At 41.6% G+C, this 20,277-nt stretch overlaps 1 protein-coding gene across 3 annotated transcripts in view; it reads right to left on the bottom strand.

Annotated features, from left to right (window-relative positions):
- Positions 1-20,277, bottom strand: part of LOC139770678 (uncharacterized) — a 194,609-nt gene that overhangs the window by 74,665 nt on the left and 99,667 nt on the right. For all 3 annotated transcript variants that reach the window (XM_071702785.1, XM_071702794.1, XM_071702804.1), the window contains one exon: positions 11,457-11,662. In XM_071702785.1, coding sequence (XP_071558886.1) covers positions 11,457-11,662 — 206 coding nt within the window. The remainder of the gene's footprint in view (positions 1-11,456; positions 11,663-20,277) is intronic.

Below are 20,277 nucleotides of genomic sequence, written 5' to 3'. Positions count from 1 at the left end.
ATCGATCACCGAGCGCTGACTCGTTCGCCGGAAATGTCGTGCACCTCGACATGCCGCGATGCCGATACTCGCTAGTTGCGACGTGATCGATCATTTGACATTGATCTGCGACTATCTCCGTCGGATTATGAATATTTAATTCCATGGTGTGCGGGACTGAAAATCTAATTAATTTTTAACTCTGAGATCTTCGTGTAACCCCCTCGTGGCGAGCTCAAATTCGATTATGGCATAGTAATTGTGTTATCCAAATTTGATTAGAATAATTGAGGATAAAATCTAATTAAAATCGAATTCTCCGGATTGTAGATCAATTTTTAATTCTGAATATGTTCTTGGGTGGTAGAAATTAATCAAATAAATGAAATAATAGCGCCTTATTATGCTGTTATATTTAGATTGCGTGTACATCGGGTACGTCTGTATCACGATTTTTAATTCTTCCATCGCGCATGATTCGCAATGACTCTCGTACGGAGGGAAGCGGATTATCGACGCAGCCTCTTTCAATCTCGTCGTTGAATCGTTGATCGCGCGGAGCGGTGCCGCACCTGGCTCGTTGTCGCACGTCCGATAAAAGCCGTCTCTTTCGTAATTTCCGGCTACATTAACGGCATCTCCGGTAGTCGCCTCGTCGATCTCCCGATATTCTGATAATCCACGCAATCTCAGACGCCAAGGAAAATTGCCGTTGGTAGTGACAGGCAGCCTCCACCCTCGATCGCCGCGCGCCGGTCCGGATAGCTCGCGGTGACGGCTAATTAAAGTGAATTAGGAATTTCAGCCCGTTTGCCATGATAGGAAACTCTTTGACCAATATCTCTGTGTATATATTTCTTTATTATTAAAAGCAAATCTTTTATATATTTTTTATCGCAATCGTTGATTGCCTTTGAAATTGGTTAAAACGTCTTTTTTTTCGTAGATGATCTCTATGATATCTCTAGCAGTATATTAAAATGTTTACAATATTTGTTCAGCACTCAAAGTACTAAAGTACTAAAGTACTAAAAAACGGCAATTGGTCATAGATAATTTATTGCTCTGTTACATATGTCATTAGTTTTTAACCATGTAATTCTACAATTTGGAAATAGAAGAATGACCGTCCGGAGCTGCCAATTGTCGTCTTTTACATTTAGCTTTTCGAAAGTATGCTTACACAACAAGCACAAGTCGTTGCCTAATTTCACTCAGTGAACTTCTCAGTTCGCGTTTACGAGAGGCGCCTAACGCGCGCAAAAGTTTCGAAGTTGCATAATGCGCATCCTGATGACACGACAGGATAGATTACGCTCGTAAACCGTCGTGGAAGGAACGCATTACGGCCGCGGAAACCGGGAGGAAGGAATACTTCCGCGGGATGACGTTGATATTTATCGATCGTTTTAATTCCAAGTTGTTAAACTGTCGCGTATATGAACGCATTCAAAGAAGATTGTCGATCGTAAAGCGATGGTGCTTTATTTAACGATGAGAAATGCTCAAGTCCAGTTCCTGGATTGTCTGCGAGAGTAACTCGCGAAAAATTCAGTCATCTCTTTAATAAACAGAAGTTCTTATGTCTGAAGTGGCTAGAGGTATAACCTATTCTTAATGTAAATCCCTGCTCAATTCTCTTCCCTCCCGAGGAAGGAAGAATCGCGTTGCCCTTTCCCCGGAGTAAAATCCTCTCGGATAAAAGCGCCGCGCGATTGTACACGCGCGCGCCGCGGTAACGACTCGGTCGAAATATCTCGGCGTTACGAACGTAAGATGTAATTCCTCAAAATGCGCGGCGGAGCTTACATCGTGCATTTCGGGAAGAGCAGCGGGATTTTAAACTTCGCGGGCGAGTGGCGTTGCGTCGTGATGATTCGCGTCTTCTGGCGCTGCTAGTCGTAAGTGAAGCGAAAAAAGAAAAAAAAATAACGAAGTCGACGGGGACTCGCCGGCGTAATTTCCTCGAGGTAATAAACTAAAAGCATCTTTCCCCGGCTGCATGCTCTTCCACCGAATCTGCCCACCGTCTGTACTGGGCTCGCCTCACCTCGCCACGGACGGCTTGATTCACCTCGGCTCGGCACAGCGTCGGTCTCGCTCGCTTTCTCTGTTCGGGAACAAAATTACTTTTACCGGCGGATAGAAGCTCGAAATAATTCGAGGGACGAGCGAGGAAGCGAAGTCGGAGAACTTAGGCAAATTCGCTCGGAGCCCTCCTTGACTTCGTCCTTTAAGTTTCGAAATTGTACACCGCTCGCGTATTAAGAGAAGGAGTGGGTTGAGGGATGAGGGATGAGGGATGAAACTACGCCGGTCCAGATCCCCCTTGAAATAGGATACAAGGAGACGAGGAGTCGTCTCGAAGTTTTCGACTCCCTTGATGACACCGCGCTGTAAAATTAATCGCGCGGAGCGAGATTTAGTGGCGTGCTTTGTGAATGACGAAAGTATCACCCGTGCTAACCAACCGATTCGAATTACGACGTTCTCTTTGTCTACGACCATTGATTAATTAATAATTTCAAGGTTTCTGCCTGAGGATTAAAGGTGTTCTCGGTCTCTGAAATAAGCCAGCCTTATCCAAGATATTCTCGTGGATTATTTTAGCCAGAACTTTTCAGTCACCTTTCTTCGACCAAATTTTTCAGATGCTGACGATAAGGTATTCTTAGCTTCGGAAACGAGGTGCTTCCTCGACTTTGACTTCGTCTCCATTTGTCGCGTTCTCTTCGCGAAAGTCCACACGGCCGAAGTCGTTGCTCTCGGAAGAAAGACGGAGAGAAAGGGTTGAAAAGGAGAGATTTGCGATGCCTCGTTATCGATGTTGTCAAGTATCTTTCTCCCTCTCTCTCTCTTCCTTTCTTTCTCTCTGTTGTGTGCTCCTTACCGGTCGACACAATTCGCTGTTTTCATCAATTGAATCTCGCAACTTCGTCTACTTACTTTTGTCGCGATCCCGAAGGAGGCTCCAATCTTCTCGAGAGATAGACGGAAATTATACAAAAGGTCGCGCAACAATCAGCCTCTTCTCGGGAGGAGAGAACTGTAACGGGGGGAGAGGTGGTCGGTTGGTTGCAGACGCGAAAGTTTTCGAATTCTAGATAACGAGATGTTGATTCGCAACTTCTTACCGCGGCTGCAAGTATAATACCCGGGGAGGAGGGAAGAGGGAGAGCAAACCTTACTCGACTGGCTGCAACGTCCTCGCTAATCTACGTCGCCGAATAGAACCTCAGCTCGCTCGACACAGGAAAGATGCTCTTAGGTACTTTCCGGAAAACGCGAGCGCCATAGTAATTTGTCTTTTGGCTGCACGAGACGTTATTAAAGCGGAAGTAGTCGTGGGCGAGCAACTGCGAACGAGCAAAGTCATCTTCTTGTTACTATTCTCGCACTTCCGATTCTATTTTATCATCTGTAGTATTATTTTTTATAATTTTTTATTAGTCACATCAGAGGAGAAGATTTTTTAATCGGTTATCATTTTTACTGCGACTTTTTTTTTTACAATTTCGTTGAAAGTATCCCTATTTAATCTCGAACTATAAAATAATAAACTATAAAATAATAGATTAATATTTAACACGCATTAGGTTTAAAATGGAAAATATATTTATCTCTCTTTCTACATAATCCCTACATCTTGATGCAGCAATTTTGGATCGTCGAATCAGACTTTCATTACATTTCAGAATTGATCAGAAGCTGATATTCTTCTCAAATACCGCTTTTTAAGTATAAACGGTTTTCAATTGAAAATCGATTTCAATTAAAAATTACCAGTTAATTAAGCAGATAATTATGCAAATATTCATTTACGATATTCAGCTACTTTTAGCTCCGATTGCAATCTTTCTCTCTCAGAGAGGGTGAATTAGTGGCTGTAATACCGAAACACATCGTTGTATTCTATTGCGGCGTAGGATAATTACATTTATTTGATTGTAAACTCGAATTCCTTCCCTTCGCGGTTCTAATGTGCCCGCGCATATATACAAAATCAGCTTTATATTCAATTCTTTTTATTACCGTCGTCAATGTGTCTTCCGCCGGCATTAATGCGAGGAATACCGTTTCCCTCGTGTGCCGCTTTTTAAAACGTACTTACGACGTACCCGTCTTACGGAGAACCGCCGAGACTACCGAGTTACATGGCGCGTTAACTTTGAATAACCCATAAACCGCCATCTCTCCGAATCTTTATTCCTCGCGATGAGTTTCCACGGATAAAAGTCGCGCACGAACGAACGTCACGACAACGGCCGTTAAATTCCAGCGGCCAGCAATGACGTATAATCGTCGTGTAAGACCATCATAGGCGAACGTTAATCGCACGAGTGCGCTCGCAATTATATTCGAGCGGACTGCACCGACCGTCGGATTAAATACAACGAGAATCGTCTGATTCGACAATGCACAGTCACCGAGGAACTCGACGGAGATGTGAAAAGGGAGACAAGCACGTCCTTTCACATTCTCAGGATACATCGCGTACGTTAAGCGTTAAGCTCCAGTTCATTACTTTATAATTAGATACGACTGCTTTCAAGAAAATTGCAGAATACTCGTGGCGAGAATGATGAACGGCTGAAGAATCTCGTCCGCTAATCCGCGTTCGTGACTGATAAAAAAATCGCGGAGGATAATGCACCGTGAAATTCGCATCCGTGCACCTCACGCGCGCCGCGTGCGTCCCGCCACGAAGATATTCATCTTCTCCATTCACTTTCATCTTCGTTGAATTAACCTTCCCGCGGAATCCATTAAGCGCATCCAAAACGACGACCATAGACTCGTCGCTTAATGGACGGATATATACAGACGTGTAATGGATGTTGTTGGATCTACTTGCTCTCAGTGGGAACGAAAGAGAAAGAAGGAGAGAGAGAGAGAGAGGGAGAGAGAGAAAGAAAGGCAGAGAAAGGGAGAGAGAGGGCGATACACAGGGCCTTTTTGCATCCCTCCTCGCGATCGGCAGAAAAATCGAGCGGATAAAACTCCTACGTGTCTTATAGAGATAATCTCGTGCACTTTTCTTGGGCGATGTTAAAACAGGATAAAAATCTGACGCACCATCGCTCAAGCCGCAGACAACGCAATTTTTCGTCTCTTGTTAGTGCAACATTTCGTCCTAGAGTCGCGATTATCGCTAATCGACCGCCGTCGATTTCACGATCGTCCCGTTAATGGGCGGTCGTGAAAGTAGCACTCAATACGCCGCAATATACGCTATCGTGTTGATTGTGCGTCGCGACAGGGGGCTTTCGGAATGCAGGAGAGGACGGTTCGTGAATAATACAGGCCGCTTACGGTGGCGTTGTTAGGTTTTACTGCCATCGAGCTGTCGGGCGGCGATTTATGGGGCGGAAGATCGCGGCTCGCGGGGTCGCGGCAGATTAGTCAGATTGTTTGGAAATTTTCATTGGTTTCCTGCCAACCGAGGAAGCGAAGGCGGAAGAGGAGGAGGAGGTCATCACCGTTGCCGGGTACCCTGGCGCGGCGCGAGTTTTCGATCGTTTCCTGCCCACGTACCGGCTGCTCGGAAAGTCGCTCTATTTACGGGCCGTCTTAAGTCGCACGCGAAGCACATGCAAATGCCGTGCGATAAAAGAATGAACGACGCAGCCCGGTTTCCTTCGGCGGCGAACTCGAAGAAACACGGCGGCGCCGTGTCAACGTCGTTTCCTCGTTGCCCGTTGATTTATACTCCTTTCTTAGGACACGTAGCGATCGGGAGAATCTGCGATCTTTCGTCGGTAGATTTTCACGATTCACATTATTGAGTTTTAAAGCCGAATCCATTCGACTAAAGTTCATTAAATTATCTCTATCACTTCTTGACTCTGTTATTACTTTATGTAATTTTGCTTAAATTGTAGTCACTTAAATTAAAGCAGATTTTGGACTAAATAAATGAGCGACTCGTCACCAACCAAATATTGTGATAAAATATTGAAATTACTAGCGACACGATTATCTTATCGCGTTTGTGATATTTGCAATCGATGCCGACATTTTAATGATAATTAGACGTATTGTACGAAGGCGCGGGAAATGGAATAGGTTAATTTTGTTTTATTCCGTAGTATGACGAATATGATATGCTCGCTTTCTATATCAACGCATGCTTGCGCTATCGCTATTTTAATACAATCGCGGTTGAATATCTCTCTTTCTTTCTCCTGCACTTCCTCGATGAACGGCCGCGACCGTATCTCGATATGTGACACGGTCGAGAGAACGGTAATGCGGAACAGCAGCTGCATACAAATGGGGAATTTCGAGGGCAGGAATGCGTTACGGCTTAAAACGGCTTTCCATTCCATTAGATGAATCGCGCGGATAATTAATGTAGTTACGGTCACCCATGATATTCAATCCGCGGAAACCATAAAGCCGCGGCCGTTTAATGTTGTCCAAGGATGCTGAGTGCGTGTGCGTCCGGACGATAGTCACATTGATACACGTAACTTCGGCATTGTAATGGTCTTCTGTCAGTCCTTCCATATGTCGCGTATATTCAACTTTTTTCTATTGTAAACTTTTATACAAAGTTTGCGTGTCATGTCGATCCGCAGGAAAATAAGGCTTCCTTAAAGCATGAAAGAACAACGTGCGGAATGACTGAATTCAAATGGATAAAAGAAACTCGAAATTTAATCCTTTATTTTGATAAGCATGCAAATTTTTTGCATGTTATAAAATTTTGCATGTTATCAATGAGGAATACAACTGGTTTTTGACAAACATAGAAAGTAGGATCTTAAATCCAACTTCCGTACCGGATAAGACGACGAAAGAATTGGGTGGTAAGCGCCGCCATTACCTGGTTATTCTCCCGCATCGAGAGATATATCTCGCAAGGCAAAGTTCTGCCGGAACATCAAAAATTGGCGTGTTCCCTCGGGGTGGGAGCTAAATCATTTAAATTTCTGCGCAAACGACCGCGCGCACATGCGGGCGGAACTCACAAAGAGAGAAGAGAAAAAAAGCGCGAGGAAAGGGTATTATCCAGCTAGCGAATCGCCGGAAAGTTTCGCATCGAGGGTGATCTCGCTCGGAACTATCCTCAAACTATCGTCAAACTATCGTTGCTACTGACCTTGTTTTCGGGTCGCGCCGAGTGTACGACGTGCCGAAAATCTTGCGGAAGTTCGCCGCCTCTCGAATGTGTGCATTCGACAAAGGAATCTCCATTTTAATAGTTCTGTTTGCTTTAGATGTTGCTACGCCGAAGTGTCGGTGGTTCGTTTCACGGATTTGCTCCATTGACCGAAGATGTTCACCATTTTCAGCATTATAAGCCAAAAGTCCACCAAAAATGATTATTAAAAATGGAATATAATTATATTTTATATAGTTATAATTACACTTATAACTATAAAATATAAAAACTTAAAATATAAAATTGTATTCTATTTTCAATGATCATTTTTGATGGATTTTTAATATTAAAGAAAATAATGATACTTTATAACATTATATTAATATTATATACGTTTGGCTTTTATTCAAGAAATTTCTAATTTTATTGATGTAACTTAAGTTTCTAATAAAAGTGAAAATTTCATCGTTTTTAATATTTGTAAGAATGTACATTTGTGGTTTTCGTTCCTTATGTTACGTTTTAACTTCAGATTATTACGACGATGTCAACGATCGGCAAGTTGATGAAATTTAAAATCCTCGTTAGCTAAGCCGGGGAAATGTTTGCACGCGATATCGAGAATGTCCTCGAAGAGGATTTACATTTTTATTTCCCGATACTACAAGCTCGTTTTTGTTGATGGGGATTACCGCCGATCGACGATAGCACGTGTAGCGAAAATTAACAAAAAAATTGCGTGTTGACACTGTCGACAACACTTCCGGAGTTTCGCGTTTTCTTCTTTTATTTGTTTTGATTCTATACGTTTACGATTATACTACGTGAATATTTCGTAAACGTTTAATTGACTCGCTTTATTTTATACAAGCTGCGTAAGTTAAATTTTAAAAAATGTTATGAATTTCAGTGAAATGCAGACATAATTTACATGAAATGCACGAATTTTAGCAGAATTTTTAAAAAATCCTGATGTTAAGCTATTTTTTTAAAAATAAATAACAAATAATATAAAACATGTGAGTCGGATAAATAAAATAAAATAAAATAAAAATACAAGAAAATGTCATTTAGTAAAATGTTTTCGCATATATTTAGCAAAATTTTTCAAACTCAACTAATGGCATTTTTAAAACAAACGATTCAATTTAATCGTATCTAGGTATAAAAATTGTTTGTCGTATTCGCCAGAATTTATTTTACTATTCGCGAAGCTTGACCTCGCGTGTATGTGTGTTACATTTCGCGAATAGTATCCTACGAGATGTTCCGGCTCATAGACGAGAGGAGAGGCCGGTGAATCCGGAACGTCATTTGTAGAATATTGGAGTACAATCTGGTGGATTGCATTCTTCGAAACATTCGATCCTCAATGGCGAAAAGACCAGAAATACGAAAGCGAGAGAGAATCGAAGACCAGTGGAGATCTCGGAAGAAGATAACGTACCGTAACACGAAATAGGCTCTGAATCCGCTTGTGTTCCTACCAATATCACATTTGATATCAGAAATATTTTCTTTCTCGAGAGAGAAGAGAAAAATGCATAAATATTCATTACGCTACAAATGTTGCGCTTGTGCTAATTATTTCCTATTCCTAATAATGTAGTGGAGGAATTCTTTTTATCTTGATTGACGTTAATTAAAGATAAATATTTTTTATCTTAAAGATAAACTTTTCATATTTGCTTTCAGACTTGATATCAGATAATTTTCAATTTGCATTTAGTAATTTTACAGAGCTCTTGCTTCCGCGAATTTTTGTAAACATCCTGAAAACAGAGTAACCTGTGCGATATGCACGTTTAATACATGCCGTAGTAAGCAAATAGATAAATCAAAAGAAGAAAATATCCATTATCGCGTCGATACGTTATTCAACGTCTTTCTGCGCTCTCTCTCTCTCTCTCTCTCTCTCTCTCTCTCTCTCTCTCTCTCTCTCTCTCTCTCTCTCTCTCTCTCTCTCACTCTAGTGAGATCTCGTTTCCAACGGAGAATGCCGACAGGCGAATCCACATCAGGATATCGAGGATTCTAGAGAAAATGATGTATCCTCAGATTCAGCGTACAAGCTCCTGTCTCTCCATCGACAAAAGGATGCGGCAAATGTACCGCGATCGGGACCGATTCTATCGAGGATGTTCGTGCGTTTAATCGTCGTTGATAGAAGCTGTCGTAATTATACAATGGTGATTGAATTTTACATTACGTACGCGGATTAATTCACAATCGATATATCTCTAAAATATAGACTAGCCTCTTTAAACTTTTTGCGGGGTATAAATTAAACATTAAATCGATGTCGCCGCTTACAAATATGTGAAAGAACACTTTTAAATACTGCCTTCGTTTTAGGGACACCGCTGAAATAAAAATTATCACATTTCTGGACTTCTGGAGGTTCTAATTGAGGTTCTTTTAATTTTGTAATTGTCCAGCTGTCTGCAAATTTAATTCAAATTTTTAACGCTCGTACGCAATTACAAGTAGTAAAGACGTGTTATAATCAGACGGGATGTAAGTAGAAACGACCGAACATTTCGCCAACCCCAAGGGAATAAGTAGAAATGGTTATACTATGATCAGACCAAACAAGGCAATAAAATTAATATTGGTTATAAACGTATTAAAAAATGCTCGTGTATATTCTTATTTTATTTAATACAATGTTGCAAAAACACTAATATCTATTATCTTAATATTATCTTTTTTCATACACTTGCTGTTATCGATTTGACTGCGTCTAATACGATACTATCGCCACATAAAGGTCCATTCAACAAACTGCAATCTCACTTCTCTTTAATGAATTTTATATAAAGATATCATACTGTTGACTGACAGCCTATTGCAGGAAAATGATAAATTCTCGCCTCATTTACAGCAACGCGAGCTTGCTGTAAATTAATTCGATTTAATACAATCTCAAGTCATGGTTTAATTATAAATCAATATTGAAATTAATTATAAATATCAATGTAGTAAATGTACTGTGCTGCAATATCTTGGAATAGCCAATATTATTCTACAAATTAAAAATAAGAGAAAGAAAATATCATATCGGGTATAAAAATCCGGATCTAAACAACAATTTACTGAAAAATATTTCTGGAATACAATCTCTTTTTATTCTGATATCAATTTCTCTCTCCTTTTCTCTCTCTCTCTCTCTCTCTCTCTCTCACCGATTATCTTACGTGTATAGATCTAGGATCTTCCTTTCATTCTAATTCGCTTTCATCTCAAGTTTGATAACGTTGGTTTCCTCGTTTTTGTATATATCGATCCTTTTCATCAATGCATGACCTCCGACTTGGTTATATCCGACGCGACTCTCATCAATATAATATAATACGAAAGACTATTCATTGAGTTCCTCGGTAACTCCGCTTTCCTTTTACCGGCCCCCGGAGGAGTTCCCGGCGACTGACAGCTTGCACTGGGGAGCTTGCGGGGAAAGATGATGTAGTATCGCGGCAATGGTGGCGGCCGCGGGATGAACTCGCGCCTCATTTGTACCAGCGCAAGAACGCGTCTGGATACGCTGCCCGGCACGTTTTGCCGGTCGGCCGGCCGTCCAGCCAGCCAGCCAGTTCTGGGAAGATGAATTACATCGGGACGTGATGGTGCCGTCTGCTCACGGTCGCGTCGCCGATCAGAATCGCGGGAACTTGTGTACGGATTCAGACACGTCGGTAGCTCCACCCGGTTCTCTCCTTCTTTCGTTCGTCTTATCGAAGGTTCGCGTGCTCTCGAGCTTTTCATGTCCCGATACTGGAGCTAGGGCGAATGAGGGACACGAGGAAGTACGAAAGGGGGGGCGAAGGGAGATGGCGAAGGGAGATGGCGAAGGGAGAAGATTGATTGCATCGAATCCCACGTACAGTCGGCGAAAGAAACCGACAGACGGGGTGCTGAGTTTCCGCGCGGCGTTTTAAGGAATCTCGCTTGCATCGTGGAACGACGGAGGGGGGAGGATGTTTCCGACCTCGAAACGCGTGAATAGTGATGAACGTTTCGCTAGGTTGGTGATGGGGTATCACTTGTTCCACTTCCGGTGGTACCATACGAGAGAATTACGAGGATGCTCTGAGATAATTAGGGAGAAGGCGGAAGAATCGAACCACAGCTAATCTTCCACGATCATTAATTAATGTTCCTCGCTATGATCTCTATCCTACTTGATTTACCATATATTTTCATTATCTTTTTAAAAAATCTCTACGCAGCAAACATTACAAGATGCATAAGGATATATTTTAATCCTGTATCTTGTATCAAATTGTGCTAGATCAAGTATTATATAAATTAACGATACAACTTAATAGTACAGGAATTTCAACAAGCAAACAGAGATTAAGGAACGTACCTCGACTTTTACACCAGGCCGGGGGAATATCTGGGTCCTCTGGCTGCTATCCGGCAGATATCGGAAGAACTCGTGGTCATCCTTGTACCATTTAACTGAGTAAAGGTTACTTCCACCCAGTAATCGCCATTCGCACCTCACCTCGATCGAGGAACCCACCACAGCCTCTTTTGGCATCTTAAACTCCACTTTGATATCGCTGCCCGCTGAAACACAAATAAGAATATAAAGTTTAATTTGATATCACGATGAATGAACATACATATTAGATGTTACGAATTTTATGCGTGCTAAAGCATTGTAAAGCAAGTTAGCAGTAATGGATCTTCACAGATTTTTTTGTTTTCGAACTCCTCTTTCTTTCGATTAGTGATTTTCGCAACAACATCATGTACTTTCTAATATACGGATTACGTAATTGAGAACGACGAGTAATCCAGCTCTCACGAATCGTATTCCTGAGTTCGTTATAATTCTTGATCACGAATAGGGCTGCCGATCTCGCGTGGCGCACAGTTTGCGCCATTTTCGGGATTTTCATTTCGTTAATCCACGTGCACGAGAGACGACGTTTGGAATCCGCAGTCGTTTCGCAATTACCGCCCGCGTTTGTCAGCCGAGAGCAGGCACGGATGGTAAAAGGGTGGCGTGTGTTAAGCGTGGGAATAAATACGTGGTTACCGGAAGGGTTAGACGTTCGCGCGGCGGGGTCGAGGTAAACGCCTGTGAGTTTCGTACACGATCCGGAAGTTTCCTCCGAAACTCGAAATAAATGGACTTAGCTGCGTATAGACAGGTAGTAAAACTTGCATAGAGTTATATTGCAATATTGCAGAACAACATTTCTCGACTGGATTAAAATTTTCAAGTTTAATCGAAAGGTGAAAAAAGTGTAATAATTACAGGTAGTATCTGCAGTAAGAAGATAATGCGTAATTAATGTAATACAAGAGGAGAGAAACGCGAGTTATGTAACATGTTCAGTGATAGATCCGCAGTAATAAATCGATATCAAATGTCGATCAAGTCATTATTTGCTCGTTTTTCTAGCCATTGACTTTTCTCTTTTGCATAAAACAAGCTCGACTTACATATATTTAAAAATAACGCTTCTCAAACCAAAAGCAGATAAATTTTACATTATAGTTTTAACGCTCGATAGTCGATTATTTATTGAAATTGAGACTTGATGCTGCATATCAATTATCAACAAAAATGATTATTAAAAATGTTAAGAATTGAATATGTTTAATATGTAAAGAATATATATATTATACTAAAAGCATGCCTTCAAAGATTTGAAAAATATGACCACATTTTCTTGCAATATTAAAAATGAGATATTTACCTTAGGATGTAATTATCCCATCTAGTAGCATAATGATTAATTTTTAAATCGCGTCATTTGAGAATACGCTGCATATTCATACGAATAATTACATATCGTTTCTCTTAATTCATTTACGTAATAATCACATAATGCCATCGTTACTAGTAAATCATTATCGACAATTTGGTCCAAGTGGCTTGTGAATTACAATGAGCTGTATTGAAGTAGTATGGCGAATTTGTTCGGCTGTACGGAAACGTCAATCGTACGTGGTGAGAAAATTTATTTACTCTACGCTAGATCGCCAACGACCGCATATACATAAATTCTGGCGGATAATGGCTCATAATACTACGGCAGGTATCGAGTTAATTTGAAAGGTCAAGCGGAGTCGGTCGCGCATGAGAAAGCGAGGCGACGATCACGAGGCGTGTTGGGATTAAGTGTGGCGGCCGTTGTCGTTAAAGATCCATCGAGTGGAATGCCGAGAGACCTCGCTTACTTTCCGCATTTGCTCTCCCGGTCAGTAGCCGCAATTTACAGTCGCGCGTGTTAATATTTAATGACGCGCGAATTTCGGCTTGCGGATTAAGGTTTCAAAGAGCGAGCCGATCTTGTAAATCTCTCGCGTTTTATGATCACGTGTGTGCGTGTGATCTCGACGCGGTAGAAAAAAGATCTTAATGTATCTCAAGTAAGAAAGTCGTGCGAAATTTTCCAACGCCACCTCAACCGACTTATATGGATCTACGTGTTAAAATGTTTCGAAATATTGTTTGCGATTAATTACTTAATTGTTCAATTATTTCTGTTGAGGACGTTATGAATTAATATTTTTTATAAGGACCACAGAATTTTAGTCAGGGAAAGCTCATCTCCAGTTCGATATAACTGATGTACATGTATACAGACTCGCAATATACGGAACACTATACTGACGTTCGACGGGACTGACCTAACCGTTGATGTCACTCGCAGCTGCTTCCGATGGCGCGGTTTGCGTTTCGCGACGCGTTTTCGAACGCGCCTCTCCGTCACTGCGCTTTCTCTCTTTCTCTCTCTCTCTCTCTCTCTCTCTCTCTCTCTCTCTCTCTCTCTCTCTCTCTCTCTCTCTCTCTCTCTCTCTCTCTCTCTCTCTCTCTCTCTCTCTCTCTCTTTCTCGATATCTCTCATCCGCGCGTCGTCAATTTCCGTCGTTACAACGACCGAGTCGTTAACTTGCCAATGGAGTTTGACATCTCATAGTTGAGACTGCATCGCGAACGTTTCCGTGCCATTTATCAACGGCACCTGGTGTATTGAAAACTGTTTCGATGCAATGGGATGGGCGAGAAGGAAGGTGCCAAAAGTGTACGGAGTCATCGATTTTAGTTACAATACGTTTCAGCCGAGGAGAATTTTAATCGCGCACAATGCACGTGTGATCGTTATTGCAAAATGAAAACTTCGGTGATATAATTTGGATAATAATTTGAATGATAATCAGATTTAATTTAATTTCTCAACTTAATTTTATTTCAAAGTTACGATTATATTTAATCATAAATATTTCCCGCTCTTCGTAAAAGCACCAAAAGAATATAAGACTCAACGGCAATCTTTAACATATTAAGCTACGAATGCATTTAGGCTATCTGAAATTTATCGAGCGGGCACTTTTTATGATCGTTCTTTGCGAAGATCTCCCGCTTTCGCGAAAATGAAGTCAGCAAAAGAGAAAGCCGCGGGACAAAAGCTTCCTTAAAATGCGCTCCAGTGCGACGACAGTTCGCTATCCGCGTTCTCAGTCGCGCAGTTGCCATAAATCCCATCCTTTCCCTCCGCTATTCGTTACTCCCACGACAAAGACAGCACATTACGCAAAGGAATTTGTCCAATTGTCTCGATCAAAGTCACCTCATATTGCCGTCGGGTTCCGTCTGCATTCTGGACGCGATGGCGGAAATATTTCTTGCTCATCGCGAACGTTAAAGCTAAGTCTTTCAAACTGTGCGGGTCTTTCAAGCGTTTCCTTTTCGAGTGTCTGATCTCTGCCGGATTCCATTCAAGTCATGCAAGACTCCTCTTGTGAATTGAAATCGAATGTCTCGGCTACTGTTTCGCCTTTGCCGACAACCCTCGTCTCGCGTCCGTTTTCCCATTCGCATGAAATTTATCTCTAAACAAGGCATACATTCTGCCGTGAATGTCTAGATTTGCGATTTCTCATCCGCGAAGCAAAAATATTGCGCGAAATCAAAAGCGTTTGCCGATACGATCTTTCCTTCCTCTTCGCTCAGCAAAGAGAAATGATATTTCTGACAGGAGAAGCATTTCTGTGTATTTCGCATCATCGTTTTATCTACATGCTGTTGCTCTGATTTTGGAAACATAGCCGCGCATACATGTGTGAATAAGATATATTTTAATAAATTTATTCATTTCATTAAATATTTAGGTGCACCATGTATTGCATCTTTGACGAATACTTTATAATGCATTTCGCATCAAATATTCTTTCTTTGATAAATGAATCTTCAAATAAAATTCTGAAAAAGCAATATCCGCTCGAATCCAAGTAAAAGTATCTGTGCATTAAAAGCTAATTGTAATAGAACTCAAAATAATTAATCTCCTTCATAACTTATATGTCTATTGCCTAGATATTTTAACTGATTTTAAGTGGGACAAATTATTTTAGAGATTTTTATTGGAGCATTATGTGTATCAGGTAAACTTCTCGGAAATGTACGTTCACGTACGCGGCGCATAACAAGTCGCGTTGGCAACGAATAACAAGCTCATTCGCCCCTTCATCTCCTTGCTCATAATCACCGCTCGTTAACCGCGCGAGAAAACGCCGTGGCAACTCAACCGAATTCCACGGGGTCCTGATTGCGGGCGCTTGTTTTTCCGATTGCCAGCCGTTGCCCGCAACCAATTTCTGTCCGGCGCGCGCGGAAGCTCCGTAGCAGCCTGATTCGGGGAGAGAAACGACTTCCGGCTAGCTCGCCACCAGTCGAAACCTCATTACCTCCCAAAGATTGCACGCCCTTTCTCTAAGGGGGATGAGGGAGAGGGATTGGATAAATAAAAGCGCTTTACGTGCCTTTCGCGGAGACACAGGACGGCCACTTCAGCGTGTTTCCCTTTGTCTCCGGATTATGCAAACGCGACTCCCCGTAGCAAGTCGATGCAGCAGGGCGCGCCGCTCGCTTGACTGGGGGGGCCTCTCGCAATTTTGTGGAAGAGCTGCTCTTTGAAGTAGATGTAAACGTGAATGTCCTTTTTAGGATGGCGCGCACGAAAAGAGTTCCGCCCGGAAAATGTTTTTCCTGCCGCCCTTATTGTAGATTTCGCACGATTCTATTCCGTTGCACTCGGAGGAATTTTGTTGATTGACCTAGAAATACGGGAAATCTCTGGGTTATCTCGAGAAAGATACGGACGTACGTTCCTCGTCGTGAAGCGCGTTTCACGAGAACGGACTTGACTCCGCGATATTTAACTGTTCGCGAAAATTTTACCCGCGCGCTCGTAAATCTCGCGGAACTCTCTTCGTACGTCGCAACCGCTAGCGTTATTTCGTGGATATTACGCCGCGATCTGTATATAAGAAGGTAAAGCGCCTTTTACAGAAGTTCGGCTCTTTACTTTTCCCCGCTTTGATCGAGCCCGAGGCAATTTTGCCCGCGTAAGAAGAACGTGGTAGAATAAAGCTGGCCTACTTCTCGTCAACCGCGGCCAATGAAATATATAATCTCCTCTCGTATCATAATACAAGGGATGAAACTGGTACTTTTCTGTTCTCTATACCGGGATCTTCGTTACCGCTATCGCCATCCTTTACTTGATCCATTAACGATAAAATTTTCTTTTTTCGCCCGCGAAGTGTACGATGAGCGTCGTGTATACCATAATGGCTTGGAACGCATATAAGCGAATGCGAAACAGAACCTTTAGTTGCCCCCGAGGGTTGCGTTATCTCAAAGTACATTTAAGGTAGTTATTATCCGCCATCGCGCAAACTTGGATCATAAATGAGGCGCTTAACTCAAATATGCTGCTGCAGCAGGAACGTATCTTTTTAATTCCCCTCGCCTATTTTCTTTTGAAGTATCTATGCTACGGCAGCAGCCTTATTTTTCTCGGTACTTTTATAAAACCGTTATAATGAAGTTATACAGCATTTCTTTCTGATTAACATAGAAAAACGAGCAGCGCGCGTATTTTTCACCTTTCATAGAATAGTCATGTACATTTTATAAACAAATTATAAGTTATGTAATAAATTTGAGGCAATTTCGGCGAGTCAAGTTGTTGTAAACGACTGAAATATTACAACGCTCATTTTCTCCGTAATTTATCGCGCGCCCAACACATTTTTGTCTATTAATTTAATTTCTTCTCGTAACCGTTCGCTATTAAGTGAGCTGGTGCAATAACTGTAGCACGTAACATATATATGTTTCTCACAAGCTCATAATAATTTTTCTAAGAAGCAAGTGGTATCGTTTACAGCGAGAAATAAAATCAACGGCGCATAACGGCCGAGAAACGTCGAGGTGCCATTAAAGTACACCTTAATGAGGAACTAGCCAGGCGCGCTTAATTAGTAAATCGGATTTACGTAATCCTGTTTGTACCGCGATCGGAAAGAAACAAGGCTCCAGAGGCTCCTTAATGAGATTGCCGCGGAAAAACGTCGACCCGCGCATTTCCCTTTCTCCGATGCACTTTTTCCTTCCTCTCTTTCCTTGTGATACAGCTCCCCTATTTTCGGATACACGTTTCCGCCAATTTATTTCTCGCTACTAAGTAAAAAAAAAAGCGAAAATAGGTGGTCTCTTTGACACTTTCTCCACCTCTGATATTTGATGTTTTTTCCGCTTCGAGACAGAGAGAGAAAGAAAGAGAACTTTTTTGACCTGAAAGCTCACCAGTAGCCTTATAATCTTGGTAGCGATACTAAACTCACGACGCGGTTCGCCGCTGGTTTGTATTATGGTTTCTATCCCTCGCCAGCCGCGAACTGATGACGGTGAGTTTAACCTGTTGTTATTACCGCGGAAAATCGAAAGAGCTTAGAGCGGATTAACCGCCTTTTTTTATCTCCCATCTGCTACGGTCAGGTCAGCGGTTGGTAACTACGTCCTTAGTCACACGAATCCGGTTAGGAGAATCCGAAGATGAAAACCGCAACCGCGTTAATAGCTTTCAGTAGACCGTTATCTGATTTTTATCGCATCGTCGAGATAGTGATAGCAATTGCAGAAAGATACCTACCCTGTAATTTTACCGCGCGATTGGCAATCGGGTAATTCGTTATTTGAGAACTAAAGTATTTTTAATTTGCTTTATTATGCATCTCATATTTACATATTTACTTTTTATTTTATTTACTTCTCTCATGTTCTGGTTTCACATTTCGGTATTTCAATAAATCCGTCACTTTATTTCAATGAATTGCTTCGTCCAAAAAGCTGAATTTGAAATTACATCATTAGCATATTTGATTAATCACGGTACGATATTTCTCCGCCAAAGGATTCCTGCGCAAAGATAGAAGCCACGACCCTCACCAGCGTTAAATCATATTTACGTCGCAACTTTCATTGGCGTTACAGGTCTATGAAAGTTCGACGTAGCCTTTATTGGCCATCGAGTCGGACTGTTTCCGCGGACGTAAAAGGGAAACTTGTTTCGCCTCCGAGCAAAATTGCGCTTTTGATCTCGTGCTTTCGAGCATGCACCGACGAATTTTCTTCGAGATAACTCTCGCGCCTTCGGCCGTTAGAACATACTATTTAAAGTTCATGATTTAATTTCGATAATGCGAAAGTTGACTCTCGTCCGCTCGATAGCCTGCGATCAAAGTTTCTTAAATCCTTCGACGTCGAATCTCGTAATTTTACTCGAGTGCATTTTTAATATCCATATACCCGAGGCCGATGCGCGAACTTCTCGAATATCGAATATCGTTCTACCTGTCAAGAAGAAAAATATCAATAGGTATTCCACCGCAATCGCGTATCTTGACGCGGAAAATAAAGTGTTCTGCATTTAGATTGATCTATAGATTCGAGCTTTCGCGGAAATTAAAATAGGATATTGTGAAATTTTTGCAATATCTGAGATACAATACGGTACCCATGAATGTCTCTCTGCGGAAATTATTGCGCTGTTGCAGAAAAAATGTTTAGTTCTTTAATATTACTCGTGATTCCTTAATGTATTACATCCGTAAACGCGATTTTACCGTTAGCAAAGAAAGTATAACCTGGGCGAGTAAGAAAATTTAATCTCGAATCATATTTGCGTAAGAATTGCATTCCATTGCGTTCCACAGTTTATTATTGTTAATGCTTACAAATCGTTTATACTCCCTTTGCTACTTTGATTTGCACACATTCTAAATCATTCTTATGCCGCACTGTGACGATTAAAAAGATGTTTCTTTTAAACAAATATCGCTAGAAATTAGATCTTTATGCGAGAAATTTTTAATCAATTCACGTGCTTTGCAAAGGGCTTTCGCGACGACCGTAATCAGTGCTTGCATCAACGAATGACGATCCATGAAGTTTTAAGCCTGCCGTATTTACTCTGTCAACGTGGTTGAAACGCGGTCGACGTGGTCGCATAATTAAAATCTATGCAGGGGACTGGCGAGAGGGGTCCCCCGTTGTATCAACGCGTGAGTAGGCCGTTTATTTTCACATACACGGTTCACCGAAAAAGTAACATGTATACAAAACGCTCGGCAAACAGCATACAATTTTTAAACAACTTTTCCCCCTCGGACTCAATTAACAGAGTTTAGTTAATATTACAAACTACATGAGAATTTCTAACACTGCGTGAGTAGATCATACTTTATTCTCTGGTTAGTTTCAACCAGACATCGATTACTCAGATATTTAATAAGACATTTAATTTTTTAGCTATAATTATGGTAAATTGAGAAACTGCCGCAAGTTATGACTTCTAATCTAATTTTCCCTAAAGCGGGAACGATTCTAAATCTTTTCCCCGCAGAATATATCCTACACTTTCTGATATACCCTGCAGAAACACGTAGAGCCGAAGATCCGTGAAGGGGTGAGTTTCTAAGATAGATTGCTAAAAGTTTCAGCGGTCGTTGCATTGCAGTTCCTCTGCTCAAGATTCCTTCCCTCTCTCCCTCCCTCCCTCCCCCCCTCTCTCTTTCTCTCTATCTTCGTCTGTATTCTCTCTGTCTCACTTCCCTCTTCGTCGTGTGTCGTTGTATACAAACGCTTCCATTCCAAGCGATCCCATTTGCCAGTGATCGAAGTTTTTGATAAACCCATCCCGCGCCGCTTTCTCGGGGTCTCATTGTCGTCATCGTCGTTGTCGTCGCCGCTTCTCGTTCAACGTCGTTCGCAATCACATTTGCGATGCTTCAATATGCGAATGACGGTGATTCCAACGTTTTTTCCAACGTTCTCTGTGCGGAAGGCAGAATGAATGTGCCAGTAAATCCGGTGAAAT

The sequence above is a fragment of the Temnothorax nylanderi genome, unplaced genomic scaffold (genome assembly GCF_030848795.1).
Source record: "Temnothorax nylanderi isolate EJ_2023f unplaced genomic scaffold, tnyl_v1.0 TNYL_tig0003_pilon, whole genome shotgun sequence".
Taxonomy (NCBI): domain Eukaryota; kingdom Metazoa; phylum Arthropoda; class Insecta; order Hymenoptera; family Formicidae; genus Temnothorax; species Temnothorax nylanderi.
Note: the sequence above shows the minus strand (reverse complement) of the source record. Positions and strands in the feature narration are given on the sequence as shown.